The sequence below is a fragment of the Rhipicephalus sanguineus genome, chromosome 1, assembly GCF_013339695.2.
Source record: "Rhipicephalus sanguineus isolate Rsan-2018 chromosome 1, BIME_Rsan_1.4, whole genome shotgun sequence".
In the NCBI taxonomy this organism is placed as follows: domain Eukaryota; kingdom Metazoa; phylum Arthropoda; class Arachnida; order Ixodida; family Ixodidae; genus Rhipicephalus; species Rhipicephalus sanguineus.
The window spans coordinates 90981774-91004071 of NC_051176.1; the positions used below are offsets into that span (position 1 = coordinate 90981774).

Sequence of the window (22298 nt, forward strand, 5' to 3'; positions counted from 1 at the left end):
CTCTCCACCACAAGATGTGGAACCCGCTGTAAGGAATAATTGGTGTACTGCTCAAAAAGCGCATTCATTTTGAGCAGCACTGGCATGCATATAAAGTGTAGATGGTGTTCAGAGTTCCACCCTACCCCCACCACGGGCCCGGTGTGCCACTCCCTGGCTACGCCACTGGTCACAGGTGAGCATTGTGTGTGCTTTATCGGCACCTGAAAAAATATTCCCTGTCTGCCATTGCCCGACGATGGCAGACAAGGCAACTAGTGCAACAATTATCATGTCGCATCCATGCTACGAGGTCTGGCACAAATTTACATCGGGGCTCCGAAGACGCCATGCGGCCATGCTGCTATCTCGATCCAATGCCTCCCTTGCTCGAGCGCTCGAGCATAGACGTGCGCAAAAGGAGCCCCCCCCCCCTTAACCCTCTAGGGTGGGGGGCAAGTTTGCCCCATAGCCAAATATTGCAGTCGTGCGCTCCGCGTAAAGGCTACAAGCGGAACGCCAAGTTGCTGTTTTCTCAGGCGCCCTCTTTTCAAACAGAGGCCGGTTCTCACTCTCGTCGGTGGGCGGGGTGTCTGCCGATTGACGTCGCGATCTGCATCACCGCGTCGCAAAAGACATAGCATCCTCATTGGCCGATAGCCGACGTAAATCGAGAGCGGCGTTCGGATCAGATGCGCTTCTTGCCACGGGGTGCCGCCACTTGCCGGCGCCGCACTCCTCAGTGCACGGTATCCGCGCTCGCGCGTGCGAATCACAGCGGGAGAGCGATCGCGTTTCATGACGCGCGCTGACGTAACTTCTTTCCCCCTTGCCATCCCTCCCCGTGTAGCTTCCAGTGCGCTCGTCGGCACGAGAAAAGAGAAAGCGCTGAGAGCGTGCGCCAAAACCCCGTAACTCCGCTCGTTCTTGACGGATTCGAGAAATTTTTGCGGCAATCGATTCGGGAGGCAGTAAACTCCAATACTCAGGTCATTAGATCATTACTTGGAAAAGTGATTCATATATTGGTAGATTCTTTTGTAAAACCTCTTCGCTGCACGAGTGACTAAGACATGATTTTTAGAGCACATCGGTGCGTGCACCGACATCGCCGTTCTTTGACCCGCACTCCGTCCTTACGCAACAGCACACACAGTTATATATGCACATATACAGCTGCCAATTTGCCTAGGGCCAATGCAACCCGCCAGTTTTGATGTCATATTACTCACAGGTCCGACTGTTTAAACGAGAAGAGGAGCAAGCGCTCCTGCAACTCCGTAGCCCATTGATAACTTCCGCGTTCGTAACTTCCGCGCGAGTCGCCGTAGCGGCCGTAGCAGCCGTAGTGGCCGGAGGCCTGCGCCGCACACGGCACGCACATCATACGATCACCAATCCGCAGTCCGCCTTCGGCAAACGAGCAAAAATATCCTCCCCGCCAATATTAAAACAGAGAAATGTGTATCATTTTCACAGTCAGTGTGGGTTGTTTCTAGCGCTGACATTCATCCGAACGGCCGGCCACGAAGCCGACGCGCGCGCGTCGTAGTGCCAGTAGCACCAGTAGTGCCCGTAGCGCGACAGCCTTTGGCGACAGCAGTAAAAGGAGTTTGACAAAGCGCGTGACGTGATCTCGGTCCTCAACGGGCCATCTTTATCGCTCTTGCGAAAGTGCTCCAAGTGCGCCGACCACGTTGTCGTTGCTGCTGCATATGTTGTCTGAGCGGGCGACGGTTTCACGGTTTCGCTGCAGATACAGGAGCGCCGATTCACCCCATATCGGCTCATTAACTGCCTGAACGATTGTTTTAATATTTTCTGACCTTGTATGTCATCAGTGCGGAAACGGCAGCGTGACCGCAACTTGGCATCTTGACGCGTGGAGCCGGCGTTGGTAAGATATGCCCCTTTCGTGTTCGTGATACCACCTGAACCACTCGGGCATGTCGTTTTTGCGGCAAGCCAGGATTTTATTTCGGCGGTTGAGTTTTTACCCCCCCCCCCCCCCCGTTGTGTGTGTGTGTGCGTGTGTGTGTGCGCGCGCGCGCGCGTAATCTATAATGTACGTCAAGGGCTGCAAAAAGTTTTTTTTTTTGAGGGTGTGGGGGGACCAACTTCTTCGTTCTCGCAGTACTTCATTTCTATGAAATTAATATGGAATACGTCGTGATCGCATTTCCATTAGAATTAAGAGTTGCCATGCTATTGACCAGCTGTGTTTCTAGATGAATTAACGTATACTTTGTCAGGAAACTAGAAACTTGAGTTGTACTGGGTCACGGTACGAGGATCTTCATTGCCTTGCTCGTTTCTAAACACTTTTTGATCATTGGCGAAGCCGAAATGCACAAACATACATCAAGCAAAGTCGAACCCCACCAGCCCCCCCAGAATTAAAATCCTGTCTACGCCCCTGGTCTTCGTTACATGTTGTTCCAGCCACAGCTGCTAGTGTTTTTTTTTCCGGTGCTTTAGAAATCATGCATCTTATAGTACATCTAATGAATTAAGTGAAAAATGAAGTCTTCGAATTGAAGTGCTCAAATAAAAGCCAACTATGTATGTACAGTAATTAATCTGTATGCCTCAATCACATACCGCCTATACTTCTTTGGAGGTTGCACGACATAAAACTGTTGCGACTCTCTGTGGGAATTTAAAATTATGATTCCTGCTGAATAGCGTACAGCACACTCGATCCTATTACTGTAATTCATGATCTCCTTATTTCTATACTAACATTTCACGACATGTTCTGGAAAGTTTTCAGTTGCTTTAAAAAGCTCAACTATAGGTTTGTGCATAGTCAGTGGATAAGTGCAGTGTGTGGATCATGCACCAACAATTGCATCTGCAAATAAAAAGCATCAATCTGCTCCAAATTATGAAAACAGCTGAAATTTCAGGCAAATGCCTTTGTTCCCTTCCTATAGAGGTAGCCCCATCTCCTGCAGAAGAATCAAGGTTGCATATGCTTAAATATAAAATGCGCTGCCTGGAGCATATCCAATTATGTACCATGACTTCGATAAATCATCCAATGCAGAGCACATGAAACCATCACTGGAGGTGTACTGCATTGCAGAAGATCAAGAGGAGAATGAAAACAAGCAAGGCTTGTGGTATAAGCACCTAAGGATATACATCTACGTATCATGGGGCTGTCCCTTGGCTTTGATGTGAGAGAAGGCAGGGATGGCTTATTGCTTGCAGGTGCTGTAGTCCAGTCAAAGGGAGTGCCTATGTTGGCTGTAAGTCTTGCCTCCTGGCAGCATGGCAGTGTATAGCGTGTCAATTTATCTTCTCTCCTCTAACAAATAACGAAATTGAAGACTTCTTACAATAAGACACTCTTTAGATGGTGGTTTACACATTCCATTGGTACCTGGTGACGTACCAATGTACCTTCTATTCACCTTCTAAGTGCAAGCGGGCACGTCCCCTCTTGACTATTGTAATCTTTTGGCTGTTTAAAGAGTACTTCGATGATACTATGAGCACCTGACAGTAGCCTTTTGATGTATTCTCACGTTTCTTTTGTGGCCACCTGCATCATTTTAACAGACTTGCTTCATCAGCTTCAGTCTTCAGTAATAGACAGTCACGGTACCAATTTGTTGAAGACCAAGAAGTGAAGTAATTGGAGACAAGCTCGTTTATTAAATGTCCTAGTGGCATAAAGCCAAAGATAGCAAAGTGAGTACCAGAGCCTTCGATGTCATCACCATGACTCTTCATGCTTCATTCTCTTCCCAGCCTGGTATAGTGACAAAACTTGCAACCGGTGTGACAGTATCGATAAGTTTTCACGGTTTCCTGGATTGCTGTTCTTGTTCACGCCTGCATCAGGAATCTTCATGTGGCAGGAAAGCTCGATTGCTCATCGAAAGACAGCTCTGTAATGTGAATGAGCCTTGCATGAATGGGGATTTCTGTTATTTCTGGGAGAATAAGCAGTATCGCCAGTCTCGCACTGCTGTTGCAGTCTGTTAATTTTAATGAGTATTAAGGCCCCAAGCTTGATGGAAACATATACTGTGTCCCATGATGTGGGCTGAATGGAGCTCTATAGGTGTTCGTTGCACCACCATGAGCAGAGTCGCTCAAGTTGATCAATATTTTCGTGGCCAATGTACGGCAGGTTCTGATTTTGCATTTTTGAAGTCTGATTACAGATGATATGACAGTAGCACTGGGATTTTTTCACTGATAATATATGACCCAGATTGAGCAAGGCAGGTTTGGAATGACAGCTGTAGATTTAGGTTATCGGCCGCTGCATAATCATTGCTTCCCCTTGCTTGTTATAACAGCCGGGATGAATTAAAGTCGAACCTCACTGATATTTTTGTTATTTTCCTCGCTCCTTACGCTCAGAATATCACGTTTAGTCTTCATAGGATCATATATTAGCTTTCATTTGTCAAATTTCTCTTCCTGGTCCAGAAAGAAAGCTTCTAGGGAACTCTCTCAGTTGCCCTTTGTTTCAGACCTGTCTTCATTGTATCAGCATGACATCACTACATGACGTAGAAATTGTAGAGGTGTTCTGTTCTATTTGCATAAGATTAATCTCTTTCTGACAGATGGCAATATGTATCTAAAATTATGATCAATCTAATGTAGTTTCTGAAAACTGTGCTTTCTTTTCAAACACTTAATAATGTAACGTGTGTTTCTGCTTCAGGAAGAGCCACGTAATAAGAAGATTCAGAAAGAACAATGGCATTCTCAGCATTCAGAGCCCCACATGTGAGCACCATTGCTTTGGCAACTGCAGCAGTAGGTGGAGTAGCTGCAGCTGCAGCTTTTATTCTGCTGAGGCACAGGGCTACCAGCAGAAATAACTTTGTGCCTGTGGGGCGTGTGGCCAATATTTTCATCTATCCAATTAAGGCAATTGCTGGGATTGAGGTGCCTTATGCTGACTGCATTGTGACTGGACCTGTCTACGAGGGACTCAAAGACAGGTACCGTCCATTGATGAGCAAAACCAGTAAAGTAAAAAGTTGGGCGAGTTGGTATTTGTTCATAATGACTGAGGGGCGCGATAAAAACGGCACACAACGAAAAGAAGTACACGGGACGACGCGCTACTAGCAACTGGAATATTTTTATTCAGGAAAGACATATTTATAACGTAGTGAAAACAAATTTAACCCAACGAGTCGACCAAAAAAACCATATGCTCAGCATGCCTGCGTGAAGTAACGTTGTAGATAGGCTATCTCCCCTTCCTGCAGACTGATAGAGGGGTGACTGATGCAATCCGGCCCTTCTCTCTGGATGAAGAGGGCTTCTATAATCTCCCTCTCCGCGGATCCCCTGTGCCTGTAGATTACAGTTGTCTGCTCAAATGCAGGCTTGCAGCTACCCTGATCGCATCCTCTGCAATGCATCGCCAGATGCGTGAACGGCCTTCCTATTAAAGAGCTGCTGTGCTCTCGCAAACACACGTTGAGGCATCTACCAGTTTGCCCGATGTATGCCTTGCCGCACGACAGTGGTATTCTATACACAACACCACGTGCGCAAGGAACGAACTGCCTTACGTGCTTAATGGCACATCCTCTTTTTTCACACTGCTTTTGCCTGCCTATCTTCTTACCAACTGCTGCGCAGATGCCGCCCACCTTGTTCTCTGCGGAGAACACGAGATCCACCCCATACCTCGAAGCCACTCTCTTAAGGCCGTGCGAAAGCCAGTGGACATACGGGATTTTTGACACTTCTTTTCTTTCCTGCGGGACATTTTTGGCTGGAACTGTCCCAGGCCGTTGCTTAATGGACTTTTTTATTTTTTCGCAAGCAGCAGCTATAGCATTATCAGGAAACGCGGCGTCTCTTAGTCTTTCCACCTGCGCAAAAAAACTTGTCTCCATAAGATGTGGGCACGACCTGTCCAACGCCGATCTTAGGCAAGTCAGCGCAATACCATTTTTTACCAGGCGAGAGTGCCCAGAGCTGTAATCAAGAAGCGGCTTCGCCGTCCTAGGGGAAAACATCCAACATACGTGTTTTTGTTGGAATGACAGCTGCAAATCCAGAAAACGCAGCTGTCCATTCTTCGGCACTTCGCACGTGAAGGTCAAGCCCCGCCCATTGTTACCAAACACACTGAGCACTTTATGAACCCTGCTATCACAGCTCGCTGAATTAATCAATATCAAGTAGTCGTCTACATATCTGTACACTTTCTGGACCAAACCATCTAGGTCAGTTACAAGATCTTTATCAACTCTGGCCAAAAAAATGTTGCTCAGGACTGGATTTTCTGACAGCTGCGTTTTCTGGATTTGCAGCTGTCATTCCAACAAAAACACGTATGTTGGATGTTTTCCCCTAGGACGGCGAAGCCGCTTCTTGATTACAGCTCTGGGCACTCTCGCCTGGTAAAAAATGGTATTGCGCTGACTTGCCTAAGATCGGCGTTGGACAGGTCGTGCCCACATCTTATGGAGACAAGTTTTTTTGCGCAGTTGGAAAGACTAAGAGACGCCGCGTTTCCTGATAATGCTATAGCTGCTGCTTGCGAAAAAATAAAAAAGTCCGTTAAGCAACGGCCTGGGACAGTTCCAGCCAAAAATGTCCCGCAGGAAAGAAAAAAAGTGTCAAAAATCCCGTATGTCCACTGGCTTTCGCACGGCCTTAAGAGAGTGGCTTCGAGGTATGGGGTGGATCTCGTGTTCTCCGCAGAGAACAAGGTGGGCGGCATCTGCGCAGCAGTTGGTAAGAAGATAGGCAGGCAAAAGCAGTGTGAAAAAAGAGGATGTGCCATTAAGCACGTAAGGCAGTTCGTTCCTTGCGCACGTGGTGTTGTGTATAGAATACCACTGTCGTGCGGCAAGGCATACATCGGGCAAACTGGTAGATGCCTCAACGTGTGTTTGCGAGAGCACAGCAGCTCTTTAATAGGAAGGCCGTTCACGCATCTGGCGATGCATTGCAGAGGATGCGATCAGGGTAGCTGCAAGCCTGCATTTGAGCAGACAACTGTAATCTACAGGCACAGGGGATCCGCGGAGAGGGAGATTATAGAAGCCCTCTTCATCCAGAGAGAAGGGCCGGATTGCATCAGTCACCCCTCTATCAGTCTGCAGGAAGGGGAGATAGCCTATCTACAACGTTACTTCACGCAGGCATGCTGAGCATATGGTTTTTTTGGTCGACTCGTTGGGTTAAATTTGTTTTCACTGCGTTATAAATATGTCTTTCCTGAATAAAAATATTCCAGTTGCTAGTAGCGCATCGTCCCGTGTACTTCTTTTCGTTGTGTGCCGTTTTTATCGCGCCCCTCAGTCATCATGAGCAAAACCAGTTCACTTACCTGTTGCTTTTCTTAGCTTCAGTGTCTCTTGGTTTTATATGATGTTTGTGCACCTGCACACCCCCTTTTTTATATATGTGCACTTGTATGAGTGCAGCAGTTGCAAGCATATTTCTAAAACGTTTCCTATAGCAGATAGTTTGCTTGGGTGGTATCCCACATCAAAATTTTCAGAGAGAGAGGCATTGCATAGTTGTGATGTTTTGGATCTTTATTAGGCACTCAAAGGACAAAGGACACAGTACACAGAAGTGCAAACAAACAAAAAAGGTATTCATGGCACCTTTTATAATATCTAGCCAAATGAATGATGAACAATGAACAATGTAATCAAGAGTTCGACGTAAACTCGTCTGGTCGGCGTCTTCTTACTTTTGACAATGAACAATGTTGTTGAATGAACAATGAATGTTGCATGTTGCAGAATCGAGGAAGTTCGACTTGCCACACCAGTATATTGAGTGTGGTGAATCACCACACTCAGTATAATGCTAAAGACATGTGCCCTTAAACGTGTGAATGAGGTGGGGGTGCGGGCGGCCACCCACCCTAGTCACCTAAGAGAGGTGCAAAGTCTGCCCTGTACACAGTAGGAACTGTCCCATCAATGTTTAAAGAGCAGGCATTATGGCCACGCAGGTTTTTGACAATAATGGTGGCTGAAAGCCCCTGATGTGGCATTCCAAGAACTGTTTACTTCCAATCTTTACTCCTAGGAAGCCAAGGACCAAAAGCAGGCCGTTGTGAGAAGCGCATCACTTAATTTTTTTTTTCATCCATTGTGAAACCATTTGTCTCTTGGACTTTACCAGGGGGGGGTGGGGGGGGAGGGGGTGCTGTGAAAAGCTTTGGCCCCCCTAATGGGAACCCTGCGCACGCCTATGCATGTGCCTCTGTAGTTCACAGGTGAAGTGTTGCTAGCAAAGGCATATTCGAGATTTGAGCATCCCAACAATGGGGTGCTTGAGAACACCGGAACAAAATTTAAGAAAACATGGACAGACAAGCAAAGATACATACAACACAGGTGCTGAACCAAATGCTCTTGCCCTGCATGTGGCCACAGCAAGACTCGTAACGTTAATTGTTGTGGCCACGTGGTGAGAGCATTAGGTTCAGCACCTGTGTTGTGTGTATGTTTGTCTGTCCATGTTTTCTTAAATTTTGCTCTGGTGTTCTCAAGATCATATACAACCATCTAGCCTGCCAGTACCACCTAACCAACAATGTTCACTTAGCTGACTAGAAAGCTAAACTTCTACTTTAACTTTTGTCATAGTTTTTTATTTCATATATGTACTTCTATCTCACCCCTACAATAAACCTGAATAGCATGGCAATACTTGAGAATGAACTAAATGAATGAATGAATGGGCGCACAAACAAATTTTAGTTATGGTACATGCTGCGATTGTAGAACTGAAACTCGGCACTAATGAACTCATGCTCATCTAGCTCAAGTACTGAGGGTAGTGTCGGTTTACACACACTAATGATCACAAAAATGTGTCACAAAAAAAATATGGCCATTCTAAATATATTTTGCCAAAAATCCTCCCATGTGCACTGCTGGACGAAATTTTAAATTCTCGAAGCAACCCATTTAGAGGAAGATTTTGAATATTTCAGTGTTGGAGCTGGTGACGGTCTCAGCATCTTTGTTAAAGGGGCCCTGCAACACTCTTTCAACATTGTCAGAAAATGTTGCCAATCTGTAGTTAGACTCTTGTGGACATATGAGCTAAATATTATTGCCTGAGGGAATTTACAATTTGATGTCAAAAACAGCCCAAAATTGCTTTCTTTGCAATGTTGTCTCCGACGATGTCATGATTGCAAGAACACTCTCATTTATGCAGTACATAATACCTGTATAGTCTTCTTCTAGTTAAATAAATAAAAGCATTGTAATGCCATGCTTACAGTAAATGTGCTTACGGTATATATAACTCTAAAAATACAGAAAAAGTATTCCATCTCTGCACTACCAGTCTCGGTTGACGGTGCTTTGCTTAGTGTTTAGTTTTCTTCTACACTTGTGTGAGGCAGCATTTGGCATGCTATTCTCATGCTCTTTGGAGCTCTACATGCCGATTCAGTCTTTTCATGTGCTGAGCCTGCTATGACAGCACTTACCAATTCATATTGTCATCTCCAAAACCACCGGCGTGCTTGCCAGCACACGTCTTTCCTCTACAGACCTTGTGAGTTTGACGTCTGGGCAGACAGCTTCATATATAGGGAATGGGAAGTTCTTCAAATCATGCAATATAGATTTGGCTACTATTCATCAATCATGCTGGCCAAGGACAGAGCCAGTCTGCACTAGGTGCTCGCATAACTCGGTAAGATCACAGTGCGCAAGCTTGTACTCAAGCACAATAGTTGCGCGTCGCTTCTTCTGCTGTGTCATGTAGGTACAGCAGCTGCCACGTGCCAGTGCTGCGCACACCTCAACTGGAACTAGTGGCTTGCATATCAAAGCAAAAAAGCAAGAGAAAATACTCAGTGCCACATTGCACAGTTACGTAACTTTGAGGCGAGGTCCTGGTCATCCACCTACCCTCTGAATTTCCAAGTGCACTCATGGTGATCAAAGGAGAGAGAAAGCACTCCCCTTGTGTGACAACTGTCTATACTTGACACATGCTTGACAGATTTGAAAAATTACCCAGAAGGAGATATTCAAGGCAGTAAAGTACAATAGTGAGGTCATACTGTTATTACAAATGTGCTGCAGGGCCTCTTTAAAGGGGCGCTAAGGCTGGTTTTACACTTTCTTTTGTTGGCTTTGGAAAATTATAATTCAGAATATATGTACCGCACTTCATAGGTTATATATTAAGTTGAATGCATGTTTCTTGAAATGCACGAATTGAAAAGAAAGTCTGTGTGCCACTTGTGCTCCTGAGAATGTAAGATAACAACCAGTCATGAGTAAAGTGCTGGTGACCATACAGTAGGTGTCGCTGGAGCCATGGCGTGTCCTTGGCTTTATTCAATTAACTAGTGTTGTGTCGCCACCGGATACACCGTCTGGTGGAACAACGGAGGGTGCTTAAGGGACGAAAGAAAGCATTTGATAACTACAAGAGGAAAAGAACAAATAAACAAAGGAACAAAGTGGAATGTGCAAAAAAAAAAGAAAAAGAAATGAAGTTACACAAAGGTTTGGACCTTTGTAACATACTGGACCTGGTTTTCACTAATGCACCAGAAACCACTAGAGTGATTTCTTACATAGAAGGATTTAGCGACCACAAGCTCCTTAATTTCCAGATCAGTCTACCTGTAACTTTTACAGGCTCAGTGACTAAAGCTATCCGGGATTATAACCGTGGTAATTTTGATCAATTCAACACCGAGCTAGAAGTTTTTACAAAGAAACTGTTATGAGACCACAACAAGGGCTCTTTTTGGTGCCGTAGTTGTCCGGCACCGCCGCCGGTGTTTGTAACCGCTATCGCATGAAATAAGAAAAAAAAAGGAAATAAGAAAAAATTTCCAGGATGGTACGGGGTTCAAAGCTGGGCCCTCTGCGTTGGAGCCCAGCATTCTACTTCAGAGCCATGCCGGTGCTTGAAACTGCTTTGCAAAAAGACCCTATACAGGCCTAATGTTGCCCAATGTCGGGAAGGAATCGCATTAACAAATGTAATGTAGCGTGATAGGAGAGTAAAATGACAACCAGGCGTCACACAATGCGAATTCTGTAACCAGGTGTCACACAATGCGACTTGCGCAACGAGTGGGTTGTTGAATGCCTCCAACCCATTACAAAGGGCTCTGCCATAATTCTTCATCGTCATCAGCCACAGCATTAACAAAGTGCACATAATGCCTTACAGGTGTTTAGAGGGTACCACAGTTCTCCGCAGGATGATGAAAAATGGCATAGTGGCTGCTTCCCTACTTCACAAAAATTATGATGATTTATAGCGCAGCGGGTTCCTCGCAAGTGCACTTCTATTGGTTGCCAAGGAGGCCCATAAGGTCCCCATGGTCCATTTCCTCAGGGTCTCAATAATGTTCTTCCCCTTCCTTTCTCTTTCTTTCTCACGTTAACGTATGTTATATAGTGTGGTGGGAGAGTGAAATAACGACCGGGTGTCACACAGTGCGAATTACGTAACTAGTGGGTCGTTTAAAGCTTCCAACTCATTACAAAGGGCTCAGCCATAATTCTTCATCGTCATCAGCCGTTGCAACAACAAAGTGCACATAATGCCTTACAGATGGTACCTTGCTTCTCCGCAGAATGACGAATAATGGCATAGTTGGTGCTTCCCAACCTCACAAAAATTATGACTTGTGGCGTAGTGGTACGTTGCTAGTGTACTTGTCCCAAGAGAGTTTATAACGGGCTCTAGAAATGCCGCTCTTCCAGCTTTCACTGTGACTGTGCTGCGCTTTCCGCGCAGGCCTGGCATTTTTTTTTGTCACGAGCTTTTTCTGCTGTCATTTGCCTCATGGACCATGAATGAAATCTGGATTCTTTTTAAACAAAAGATATTAGAGCTAGTTGACCAGTTTCTCCCGCTAATCTCTATATCCAACGATAAAACTAACCCTTGGTTTACTAAACATCTTCGAACATTACGAAATAAAAAGAAATGTTCATATAATACCGCAAAACGCAATGATTCTGTGTCCTACTGGGATAAATACAAGGTGTGCGTACAAGAGTACTGTAAAGCTTTAGGCACAGCAAAGAAGAAATATTACTCGCAGGACTTGCCCTCACTTCTCAAAAATAATCCAAAAAAGTTCTGGCAAATAATTCCTCACTACAATAAGTCTTTTAATCACATTACAATACACAATGCTGAACAAACTCCACTTTCTGATGAAGCTTCCGCGATTGCTTTCAATGCGTATTTCACCTCTGTTTTTACACAGGAAGATTGTTCCAATGTGTCATTTGTTCCAGATCAACCTTTCCCTTTCATGGCTCCAATCACCGTCACTGTCGAAGGTATAGCGAACCTCATCACGAGTCTTAAAGTTTCTACTTCATCAGGCATTGATAACATTAACTCTAAAATACTGAAGAACACTACTGATATTTCCTGTCGCTTTCTGTGTCTCTTGTTTAACCAGTCTTTGTCATCAGGTGAGCTGCCTAAGGATTGGCAGATTGGTAAGGTAGTTCCCATATTTAAGTCTGGTGACAGGCACTCGCTCCATAATTATTGACCCATTTCACTAACATGCATATCCTGCAAACTACTTGAACATATCATAGCTTCTCATATCTACGATCACCTTGAATCAAATGACATTTTTTTCTCTAATCAGCATGGCTTCAGAAAAGGCTACTCATGTGACACTGAGTTATTCGAATTCACAACTAACCTTCACTTTAATATGAACGCTAACGATCAAACCGATTGCCTCTTCCTTGATTTCTCCAAGGCACTCGATACTGTACCTCATTGTCGTTTAATCTCTAAATTGTCTGCACCTTGTATCGATTCATTCACCCTGCCTTGGCCACACAACTTCCTCTCTTCGCGTCAGCATATTACAGTGGTCAATGACATTTCATCTAACATTTGCGACGTAACGTCTGGTGTTCCCCAAGGCAGTGTGCTAGGTCCATTACTTTTTTAACACAAAAGTGTTTTATGCCGGGGCCCACCAAGACTTCACTGACGTATTTCCATCACGCATATGACATTGTAAAATGTACACTAACAGATGACAAAGAAACAATAAGAAGAAAAAGTTCCATCGTCGGTAATCGAACCCACGACCACGCGTTCCGCAGCGCGCGGCGCGAAACGACTCGGCCACAAAGGCTATGTTCTTCAGCATGCTAACGGCGAGCTATTTATATACACCATTTACCGCTGGCTATACGCAGAGCACGGAGGCAGTTGTTTTCGTTATTACTAGTGAGATGGCACGAAGGGTGCGAAAAATGTGCTTTAAAGGTCGTCACCCCGTTCGTGATGCGCGCGCGCCCCCATCTGTACTTTGCCCTACAGGGCGTGGTTGTCCGTGGGCACGCACTTATCTCGTGATGAGTAAAGTGCTGGTGACCATACAGTAGATTTGTACGCCTTGTGATTTCACCGCAAGTTTACGTTGAAGTTACAGAGTGCACAAAGATCACTTCACTCGCTGCAGCAGCTGCGTTTGCTAAAGTAACGTGCTGCTCAAACACAAAGAAGTAACATATGTGACAGTTGTTAGTTTGCGCTTGTCCTGTGTGTGTTCTTTTCCTGCGCCTTTTGTGCTTGGGCAGCACGCTGCAAGTTTCGAGCTGCTTGCTGTTCTTAGCGCGACATTCCAATTTTTTGCTATCGCATTCATTGCTTCGCCCTTGGAATTCCTATGACGGAGGGATCAGCCATGTTTTTTTAGTTTACATTAACGATTTGCCCACTTACCTTTCGTACTCAGTTTGGTTGTTCATTGACAATTGTGCCATCTACCGCAATATTAAATGTTTTGATGATCATTCTGCTCTCCAAACTGGGCAGATGTCCCTTAACACCTCTAAACGCAAGTTAAGCTTGTTCTCTCGAAAGCGTATTAACTCAGTATTTCACTGTATGATTAATAACACCATTGTTTTGGCTACCCCATCGTGCAAATATCTCCCTTCACCTTTCATCGGATTTATCCTGGACTACGCATATAGCAGCTGTTTCATCGAAAGCCTCTCAATCTCTCGGATACCTCCGTAGAAACTTGCACATTATTGCATGTATTACTTATGTTCGCCCACAATTAGAGTATGCATCATCCACATGATCACCATGTCAAGATTACCTAGTCCGTATGTTGGAAGCCGTCCAGAATAGGGCAGTGAGATTCATCTCTGGCAACTACGACTATTCAAGCATTACCCTAATAAAACAAGACCTTGCATTTTAGTCACTGGAAGAACGCTGCGTCATTGCTCTTTTATGTTTGGTTCACAAGTACATTTATAGTAATAAATTTCACTGTTTGCCAATTCATTCTTCTGTGCGCACATCCCAATGCATTCACAACGCATGTAGCTTCATGCGCATTCATGGTCACATGCACGCCTTTAACTCATCACTACTGCCTAGATCCATTGCACATTGGAACGGTCTTCCAGATCACATTGTATCCATCCCTAATCGTGAAAATTGCAGTGATAACCTGATTTCGTTGCATTCTAGTATTGTATAATGTTCTTGCACCTTGCTGTTTGTAATCTTTATTTTGTTTCTTTTTTGCTTTTTGTCGGTATTTTTTGTTGTGTGTGTGTGTGTGTGTCTATATATATATATATATATATATATATATATATATATATATATATATATATATATATATATATACACATACACACACACATACACACACACACACAGTAAAACCTCGGTGATACGAATCTCGCGGGGTTACCAAAAATATTCGTATCATCCGAAGTTCGTATCACCAGAAAGCATGGAAAATTAGTATGCGATAAAAAAAAGTTGGCATACGTTTTGATGTAGTGTTTCTCAGGGCCGCAGTGGCGTCATGAACAGCTCTGAATGATTGCCAGTAAAGTTTTTAGACATCAACGATCATACTTGTACTCGTAAATATACGGTGCATGCGCGCGTGTGTAAATAATGAACCAGATGTGTTGTGCCCCTTGACCACTATAGCCCCTTCCTAATCTCGCTACACTTTTCTGCATAACACCAAAGTTGTGCCGCAAAAGTGACTTAAGAAGCGCTTTGTACACGATAGATAGACGCCAAGCTCCTTCGCCAAGGCTGTCCGCTTCGTCTCTTGGGGTCTTCGTGCACCTTTAATGGGACTTCATGACGGACCCGCGGCGCAAGTTTCGGTCTTGTTTCGTGGAACGTCTGATCGCGAGGACATGGCTTGCATCGACGTGGCAGGCACGTGTTAACACAATGCAAAGACGCTGCTGTCTCGAGCACAGGGGCACGCGTCAACGCGTCGGAAAAAAAAGAAAGCGCGACGTCAACGTCATAAAATCTAAACGCGAAGGCGCCTAAAGGTCTCCAAGATTCGCGCGCACAATCTCGGAGGCAACGACGCCCCGTGCGTGACTGCCGCGTCTTCCGCGACAGCGCGGGCAGCACCTGTTCGTACCTGTGAGCTAGCGTACGTTCGTATCAAACGTCACGGGGTGCAAATCGGTTCGCAACAACCGTACTACAATACATTACAGGCTAGTCGGCCTTGGCCGGGACCACTGAAGAATTCGTATCACCCCGAAATTCGTACGAGCCGTGATCGTATCACTGAGGTTTTACTGTATTACAGTCTGCCTTCAGTTTTGCACCTGTGCCCTACTGAAAGTAAGGCAGCCACTGAAATTTGTGAAATAGTTAATTAAACAGTGTGATTTGATGTACAGCTAATAGCTGTCTCTTCAATTAACCCACCTAAAGAGGCAGGATTCCACTACCTGTCACAGGCTACTTTTTCATGTTTTTGTGTTCACTGTTTTATAAAACGTTTTGTTTTTGGTACAGTGACTTCCTTGCATCTTTTGTATTCCTACATACCATGTTTACTTGCTCTGGCTTACAAAATTCAACCTTGTTCAATCATCCCCCTCTCCTGGGCTTCTAGGTGTAGCCACTGTAGTCTGAGATCAACATGCAAGAAAACCTTCATCAGCACTTGTGTGAGTTGACGCTTGCTAAGTGAAATCTTGTATGATGCAAAGAATAGGGTTGCTAAATACAGGTGAAATAGAGGTGGAGGCAAGGGTCAGTATAATTCTTTTTGTTCGTCACTGCACATTGCTTTTGTTGGGAACCATCCATGTAGGCGATTGCGCAACAAAAAAGACGCAGACAACAGAGAAGAAGACACACCCAGCGTAATGTGTCTGCACTGGGCGTGTCTTCTGCGTTGTCCGTGCCTTTTTTGTTGCACAGTCGTCTGAAGTAATGGATTATCAATTAGCCCAGGATGCTGCTCTCATTAAATCTGTGTACGGAAACTTATACTGAGGTATAGTGGTTTTTGTGTATGAACAGCACTTGGCCGTGTACCGTCAGTTGGAAAGAGAAAGCCAATTAGAGGGAGACATTTAGCTGAGGTGAATGGGAGCTATATATATGTTATATTTTATTTTAGCATGTCATACCTCTAACGATATCAATTAGAACAGTACTCTTGCTTTTAGAGTGTTATCATGACACATCCAAAGTCATGCCTAGCTGCTGCTTTTAGAAATGATGTTTTGTTTATGTTTTTGTAGGTTTATGCTGATTGTGAAAGGTGACAACTTTATTTCAATGCGTGAAGAGCCCCGCCTTGGCCTTATCAAGATGAATTTTGATAACGGCAAGTTGACACTGACAGCTGATGGTCATCCACCACTCATTATCGATGCCTGTGACCCAGATGAACTAAGCAAGCCTTCTTTTACTGTCAGGCAAGTAATCTTGAGACTTACCTTTCCTTGCTGCTGAGTGCTGATGAAACACTGCAGTGAGCAATGTGTTGGAGATGCAGTGTACCTCAGGGCTGGCATAAAAACTATAGCTGTGTGAATAGCAAAATTTTGAGTGTGAAGCGAATTCGAATATTGAAGTGTGAGTGCGAATCGAATCGAATATTTTTTGAATATTTCTCGAATATTTTTCTAATAATTCGAAGCGAAATTGCAGAAAAAAAAGTTAGAGAGGATTCCTAAGCATATTCTTATGAGATAGCAACATGAAAGTGTTTCTTTTCGCTAGGTTGATGAAGTGGGGTGACAGGGTGATGTTTCATAGTTGTATTATCAAGAATGGGGCAATGTAGAGGCTGAATTGTATTTATGTACATGATTTGGTGCAACCAAATTGTTGCTGACAACACTTTACACGTGATAGGCAAAGATGCCGTTTCCTCAGCCTCTCCTCCTCTTTCAACTTCTGTGGAAGCCCAACTGATTAGACGGACGAGGGTCTACTCCCTTCAAGTCCGTAGTTCCCAATCTGCCTTGTAGATGTTGATTTAAAAGAACATCTGAAATTTTGGATGCTAAAAAGCTTCAGCATTCGATTTTTCAGACTTCTGCCAAAACTTTAGGTCGAAAACAGCATTGAGCCCCCACCTCTGCCACATCTTTCATCTCCATGTTGGAACCAGCGTTTTCTTGAGTAAATATATTTGCGACCGTAGCGCAGCTTGAAAGGCAGCTTTGCCATAATAAGGGGGTGTGATGAGGTGAAGCATATTGAAAATCGGACCACTTTCAATCGGACGTTGACTGTCTCTTGGCTAAGTTTGACCGTAACGGAGCTTGAAAGGCAGCTTTGCTGCAATACGAGGGTGTAATGAGGTGAAGCATATTGAAAATCTGAAAGGGTCACTTTCAGTTGGACGTTGACTGTATTGTCTTTGGGAAGTTCGAATGGTTCGAATAGTAAAATTCCAGCGCGAATCGATTCGAATAGCAAACACTATTCGAAAAATATTCGAAATTTCGAATATTCGCACACCCCCTAGTAAAAACCTAAGGTTTTTATCCCAGCCCCTGAAGCACCTTTCATTTATTCTATTCATGCACTTGACTGCGTGGAGTGTGACTATATGTGGTGCACATTGCTGACTTACTTGATGGCAGCATCATCCAAGAGAATTGTTTGTCTGACATAGTACATCTTAACTTTGTCTTTACATTTGTTTCTAAAAAAATGGTGAAGCTTGCACTAAGTCGCACAAGGCTTGAAACAGCGAAGCTGGATGATTCTGAAGTGTAATCAGGTTGCTTCTAGGCTGTTGCTAGGCTTTAGCTAGGGGATGCTAGGTTGTTTCTAGGTTGCTTCTTAGCGCAGAAAGGTTCGAGTTAAACCACAGACAGTCACAGACACAACACGGATGTCCAAACTCCAGAGACAGAAACTCGCGCTGAAACCGAGCGTTCGCACCTCCAATAGATCTACAGGCACGTCGTCGTTCACGTAGGGGTTTCATCGCTTCGGGGTCTTCTCGCAGCTTCTGTTGCCCTTGCCGTTTCCTAGTATTCTCTCGTCGTATGCACCACTGAAGCAACCCGTACAGATGCTTCAGCGAAGCTGAAACGTGTGGCCACGGTGTTGATCACTGGGTTAATCCTGACGGTTTATTGAAGCTTCTCTCAATTACTGGTTACGTCTGGTGTTTGCAGCCCATTTGTTGCATTCTTCATTTTTAGTGGACCAGAGGTGAGTAGTGGGATTTGCCCAACTTCTGTGGCACATACCTGTTCACGATGATAATAGTTTTTTGTACACACTTGTACACACCAAAGTTTGTACAGCCAGCTTAAACAGCTTCGCTGTTAAAACGTCATCCTAAATTTTTTGCCTTCCTTGGAGTCAGGGAGGGCTATGCCCCCCCCTCCTGTGTACATGCCTTTGACTGCAGGATGTGCTATGTCCTTTTGGCTTCCCACCGCATCTACTTTAATATTTCAATTAATAAAGTGCTGTTGTAAATAATATTGACATTGTAGACATTATTGAGCGTTAATCCGTCATTGCAGCTTTAATTGTTATTTTCCTTTAGTGTCCCTCTAACACAAGATTTTCTGTGTTTGGACTTGATGTTTTTTGACTAGTTTGTGTGTACTAGTGACATCTGTAGTTACTGTCAAAATATAAATATGGTTGCAATATCTTGTCCATATACATCTTGTCCATATACACATCAGTTTGTGCTTAAGCCATTGTTTATGTAATGTGACCTCTTTCAGGAATAAATGGATGAAGGACCTGTGGGTCTTTACAGCATTTATGAGATAATCAAAGCAGAGGATGCGACATTATTAAAAAAATAGACTTCTGTTCTAAATAGGCATAAGAGCTTTAGCATTTAGGACCATAAAAGTGATCTAGAGTTGATCACTGTTGATGGTGCTTGCCAAGCTGAGAAAACAAAAACGTTCAGGCGCAGCTGCTTGCAAACAGTTTTCATGAATTAGCTGTTTTTGTACCATGCAGAGGATATATGGACATGAGACATTTTTATGGACAGAGACATTTTTATGGGCCTTTATTTTGGATCACATGATCTTGACAAAAGACCTAATGACAACAGCATGGAGATGACGTCAGATGTGCCATTGTTCCAAGGTCACTAACTTTTATTGCGACTCTAGTAGTAGCACTCTCTGTGACCATAAATGAGGTTATTTTCTTAGAAGCGTCAATACCTTCTTTTCTTTCTTTTTTTTTTATTTGCGACATAGACTTGCCCTTAAGGCATAATATTTGTCATGTATATTTGTGTTAAATGTGCGCCGTTAGGGCGGTGTTGTATATGAAGTGAAGAAGTGTCTTGTGGAATGTGCTGTCATGTATCCATCGGTCATAACTGTTTTCAGCTACAGTGACACAATACCTTCTTCATCAGCTTGATTGACAAGACGCTTGAGCATAAGTGTCTATAGTTCGTCTGAAGCCTTCACAATCTTGCTTTAAAGCTTTTGAGAATGCTTCCTTAAAATAATCTTGCATGGGAACTCTAGCATGCAGCCATAATTGCATTACTGAATTGCCACGAAGAGACTTGTTCAAATTATACAAGGTGTCCGAGCTATCACGAAGCACGATTTAAAAAAAGAGGAACGGCGTTACGTGAAGCAAACCTACTGCATATTGTTCCCTAGCACATTGCAGTAGCCACTGCTATTTTTTTTCGTTAATGAGGTTTGATTAATTAGTCATAATTATATTTGTAATTTGACAAGTACTCACCTAATTGTCAAAATGTCAACGAGGCGTATGTAGGCGTGTTCAAATGGCATCTAACTGCGCTACTTTCAACAACGTGCTAATTGTGCGCGCTTTTTTTATCCGGTTGATCGAGAAAGCCCGCGAAATATGGAAAGTGACACGTGACTAGACTGTTGCACGAGTTGGGAACCAGCGCCCTCAGACAGGCTCCCATGAGGTAGACAGTATCAAGGAAAAAATGCAGAAAGAAAAAAAAATGCACTGCCCTATCTGCCACTCCCCGGCCTAAGAAATGCACCGCTTGGTTTTACAGAGTCGGGCTGTAATCAGAACACCTGCCGCGTTATCGGTGAGAACTGTCAGCCGTGAGATATGGATACTGATTGTGGCGTACTATCGAACGGAATGAATCCCAGCGAAATTGCACGTATATTGTTGGCGCCCGACCTGTACCCTTGCCAAAATGCGGAACGCTATCTCTCGCAACGGACAACAGGCAAAGCGGTTGTTTGCAGTAAGCTTATTTGAGGGCGCTGGTTTCCTTTGCGGGTGGAAGCGTAGTCACGTGCTATTTTTCATATTTTGCTGGCTTTCTTTATCAGCCAGAAAAAGTGAGCACGTTGTTAAAAATTGTGCAGTTAGATGTCCTTTGAAGATGCCTACATACGCCTCACTGACATTTTGACAATTAGGTAAGTACTTGTCGAGTTACAAATATAGTTATGACTAATTAATTAAACCTCATTAACGAAAAAAATAACAGTGGCTACTCCAGTGTAGTAGGAACAATATGCAGCAGGTTCGCATTGCGTAACGCTGTTCCTCTTTCTTTAAATCGTGCTGCGTAATAGCTGGGACACCCTGTATAATTGGACTCTTAAACCATTAATGCACCAGCCACTTCACCTCACGCATTCTTCCTCCCTCTCAACAGAGTGCAGTGTTATGCACAATATGACGCCATATTTCAACCCCATGAAGTGGATGGGGGGATGACTGCCGCCGTAGCTCAGTGGTAGAGCATCGGACGCGTTATTCGAAGGTCGCAGGTTCGGTCCCTGCCGGTGGCAAGTTATCTTTTCGTCCACTTTACTTTCTTCACATTTATGTCTTAATTACTAGAAATAACACCCCCTATACTTTCCTTGGCATTATTGTCTGTTAGTTCTCATTAATATTGTGTCCAAGAAAGAAAAACTAGCCCTTCAAAAGTCACCTTCTTTTCTTCATTCATAGCGAAGGTCTCGTTTTGGCAGACTTGATGCCTTCAGTTAGTATGCGTGGGATTATTGGTCAGCTGCCGGCTCATAAAAAGATCACGTGCTACGTGACGCCAGCAGGCAGAAAAAGAGTGTTCCACACTCGCCGCCTTGGCTGCGATCGGCGCTGACTAACACTCCTAGGTTTAAATGTACATATATACCCCATGAAGTGGACGGGGGGATGACTGCCGCTGTAGCTCAGTGGTAGAGCATCGGACGCGTTATTCGAAGGTCGCAGGTCCGGTCCCTGCCGGCGGCAAGTTATCTTTTCGCCCACTTTACTTTCTTCACATTTATATCCTAATTACTAGAAATAACACCCCCTATACTTTCCTTGGCATTATTGTCTGTTAGTTCTCATTAAACATTCCTTAGGTAATTGCAGAAACACCACTACACGTTCGTTTATTTCTGTCTGATAACTTGCTATGTCGGTTATGTTTTCACCTTGCATGAATTCTGGAATGTATCAGCAGAACATGCACATTTTCATTGCTATTCATTCACAGTAGTGGTTATCATCTACATACAATAGCACGCCCTCATATTTGATACTCATCTATATATGATATGTATATCATCTATATCTGATATGTGATGCTCATCTTCCGTAACCCTTTCAGACGCCCTATGAAGAACCATCTGTAAATGCGTCAAATCGATACAATGCGATTTCGAGGCACTCGATATTATATTGCAACAAAAATAATTTCGTAATACGTTAATTCATGTGTGTTATAGTCATCATTCCTAATTACTTTGTAATTAAATATCTATTTATTATGAAGCCATTCATGCTCTGTTTTTGCATAAATCGAATGAAATCTCAGGCTAGAAATATATTGCAAATTCGTTTTCGGTTACGTCCATGTTAAGCAAAGAAAAATTGTACTTTTGACATGGGTCGCAGGAAGCGGCACGTCGAATGACTCGTCGAATACGGTAGTGCCTTCGGCAAAGCGATCATATGCAAAAGTACATTGCAAAATGAAGTTCAATGAAGACAAATTTATTACGCAGGTGGTTCAGTTCAGTCAAAGCTCAATGTACCTTGCACTTTCT

General features: G+C 43.9%; 1 protein-coding gene across 3 annotated transcripts in view; it reads left to right on the forward strand.

Moving 5' to 3' along the window:
* The first annotated feature begins 13 nt into the window (after positions 1–13).
* Positions 14–22298, forward strand: part of LOC119393897 (mitochondrial amidoxime-reducing component 1-like) — a 44650-nt gene continuing 22365 nt past the window's right edge. The window contains exons 1-5 of one of the 3 annotated variants that reach the window (XM_037661102.2): positions 14–175; positions 3547–3678; positions 4670–4952; positions 12240–12284; positions 16527–16703. In XM_037661102.2, the coding sequence (XP_037517030.1) occupies positions 4705–4952; positions 12240–12284; positions 16527–16703 (470 nt within the window). In that variant the 5' untranslated portion in view covers positions 14–175; positions 3547–3678; positions 4670–4704. Of the gene's footprint in view, positions 176–1482; positions 1877–3546; positions 3679–4669; positions 4953–12239; positions 12285–16526; positions 16704–22298 lie in introns of those variants that run through there. The other 2 variants (XM_037661090.2, XM_037661108.2) reach the window with 2 other exon arrangements.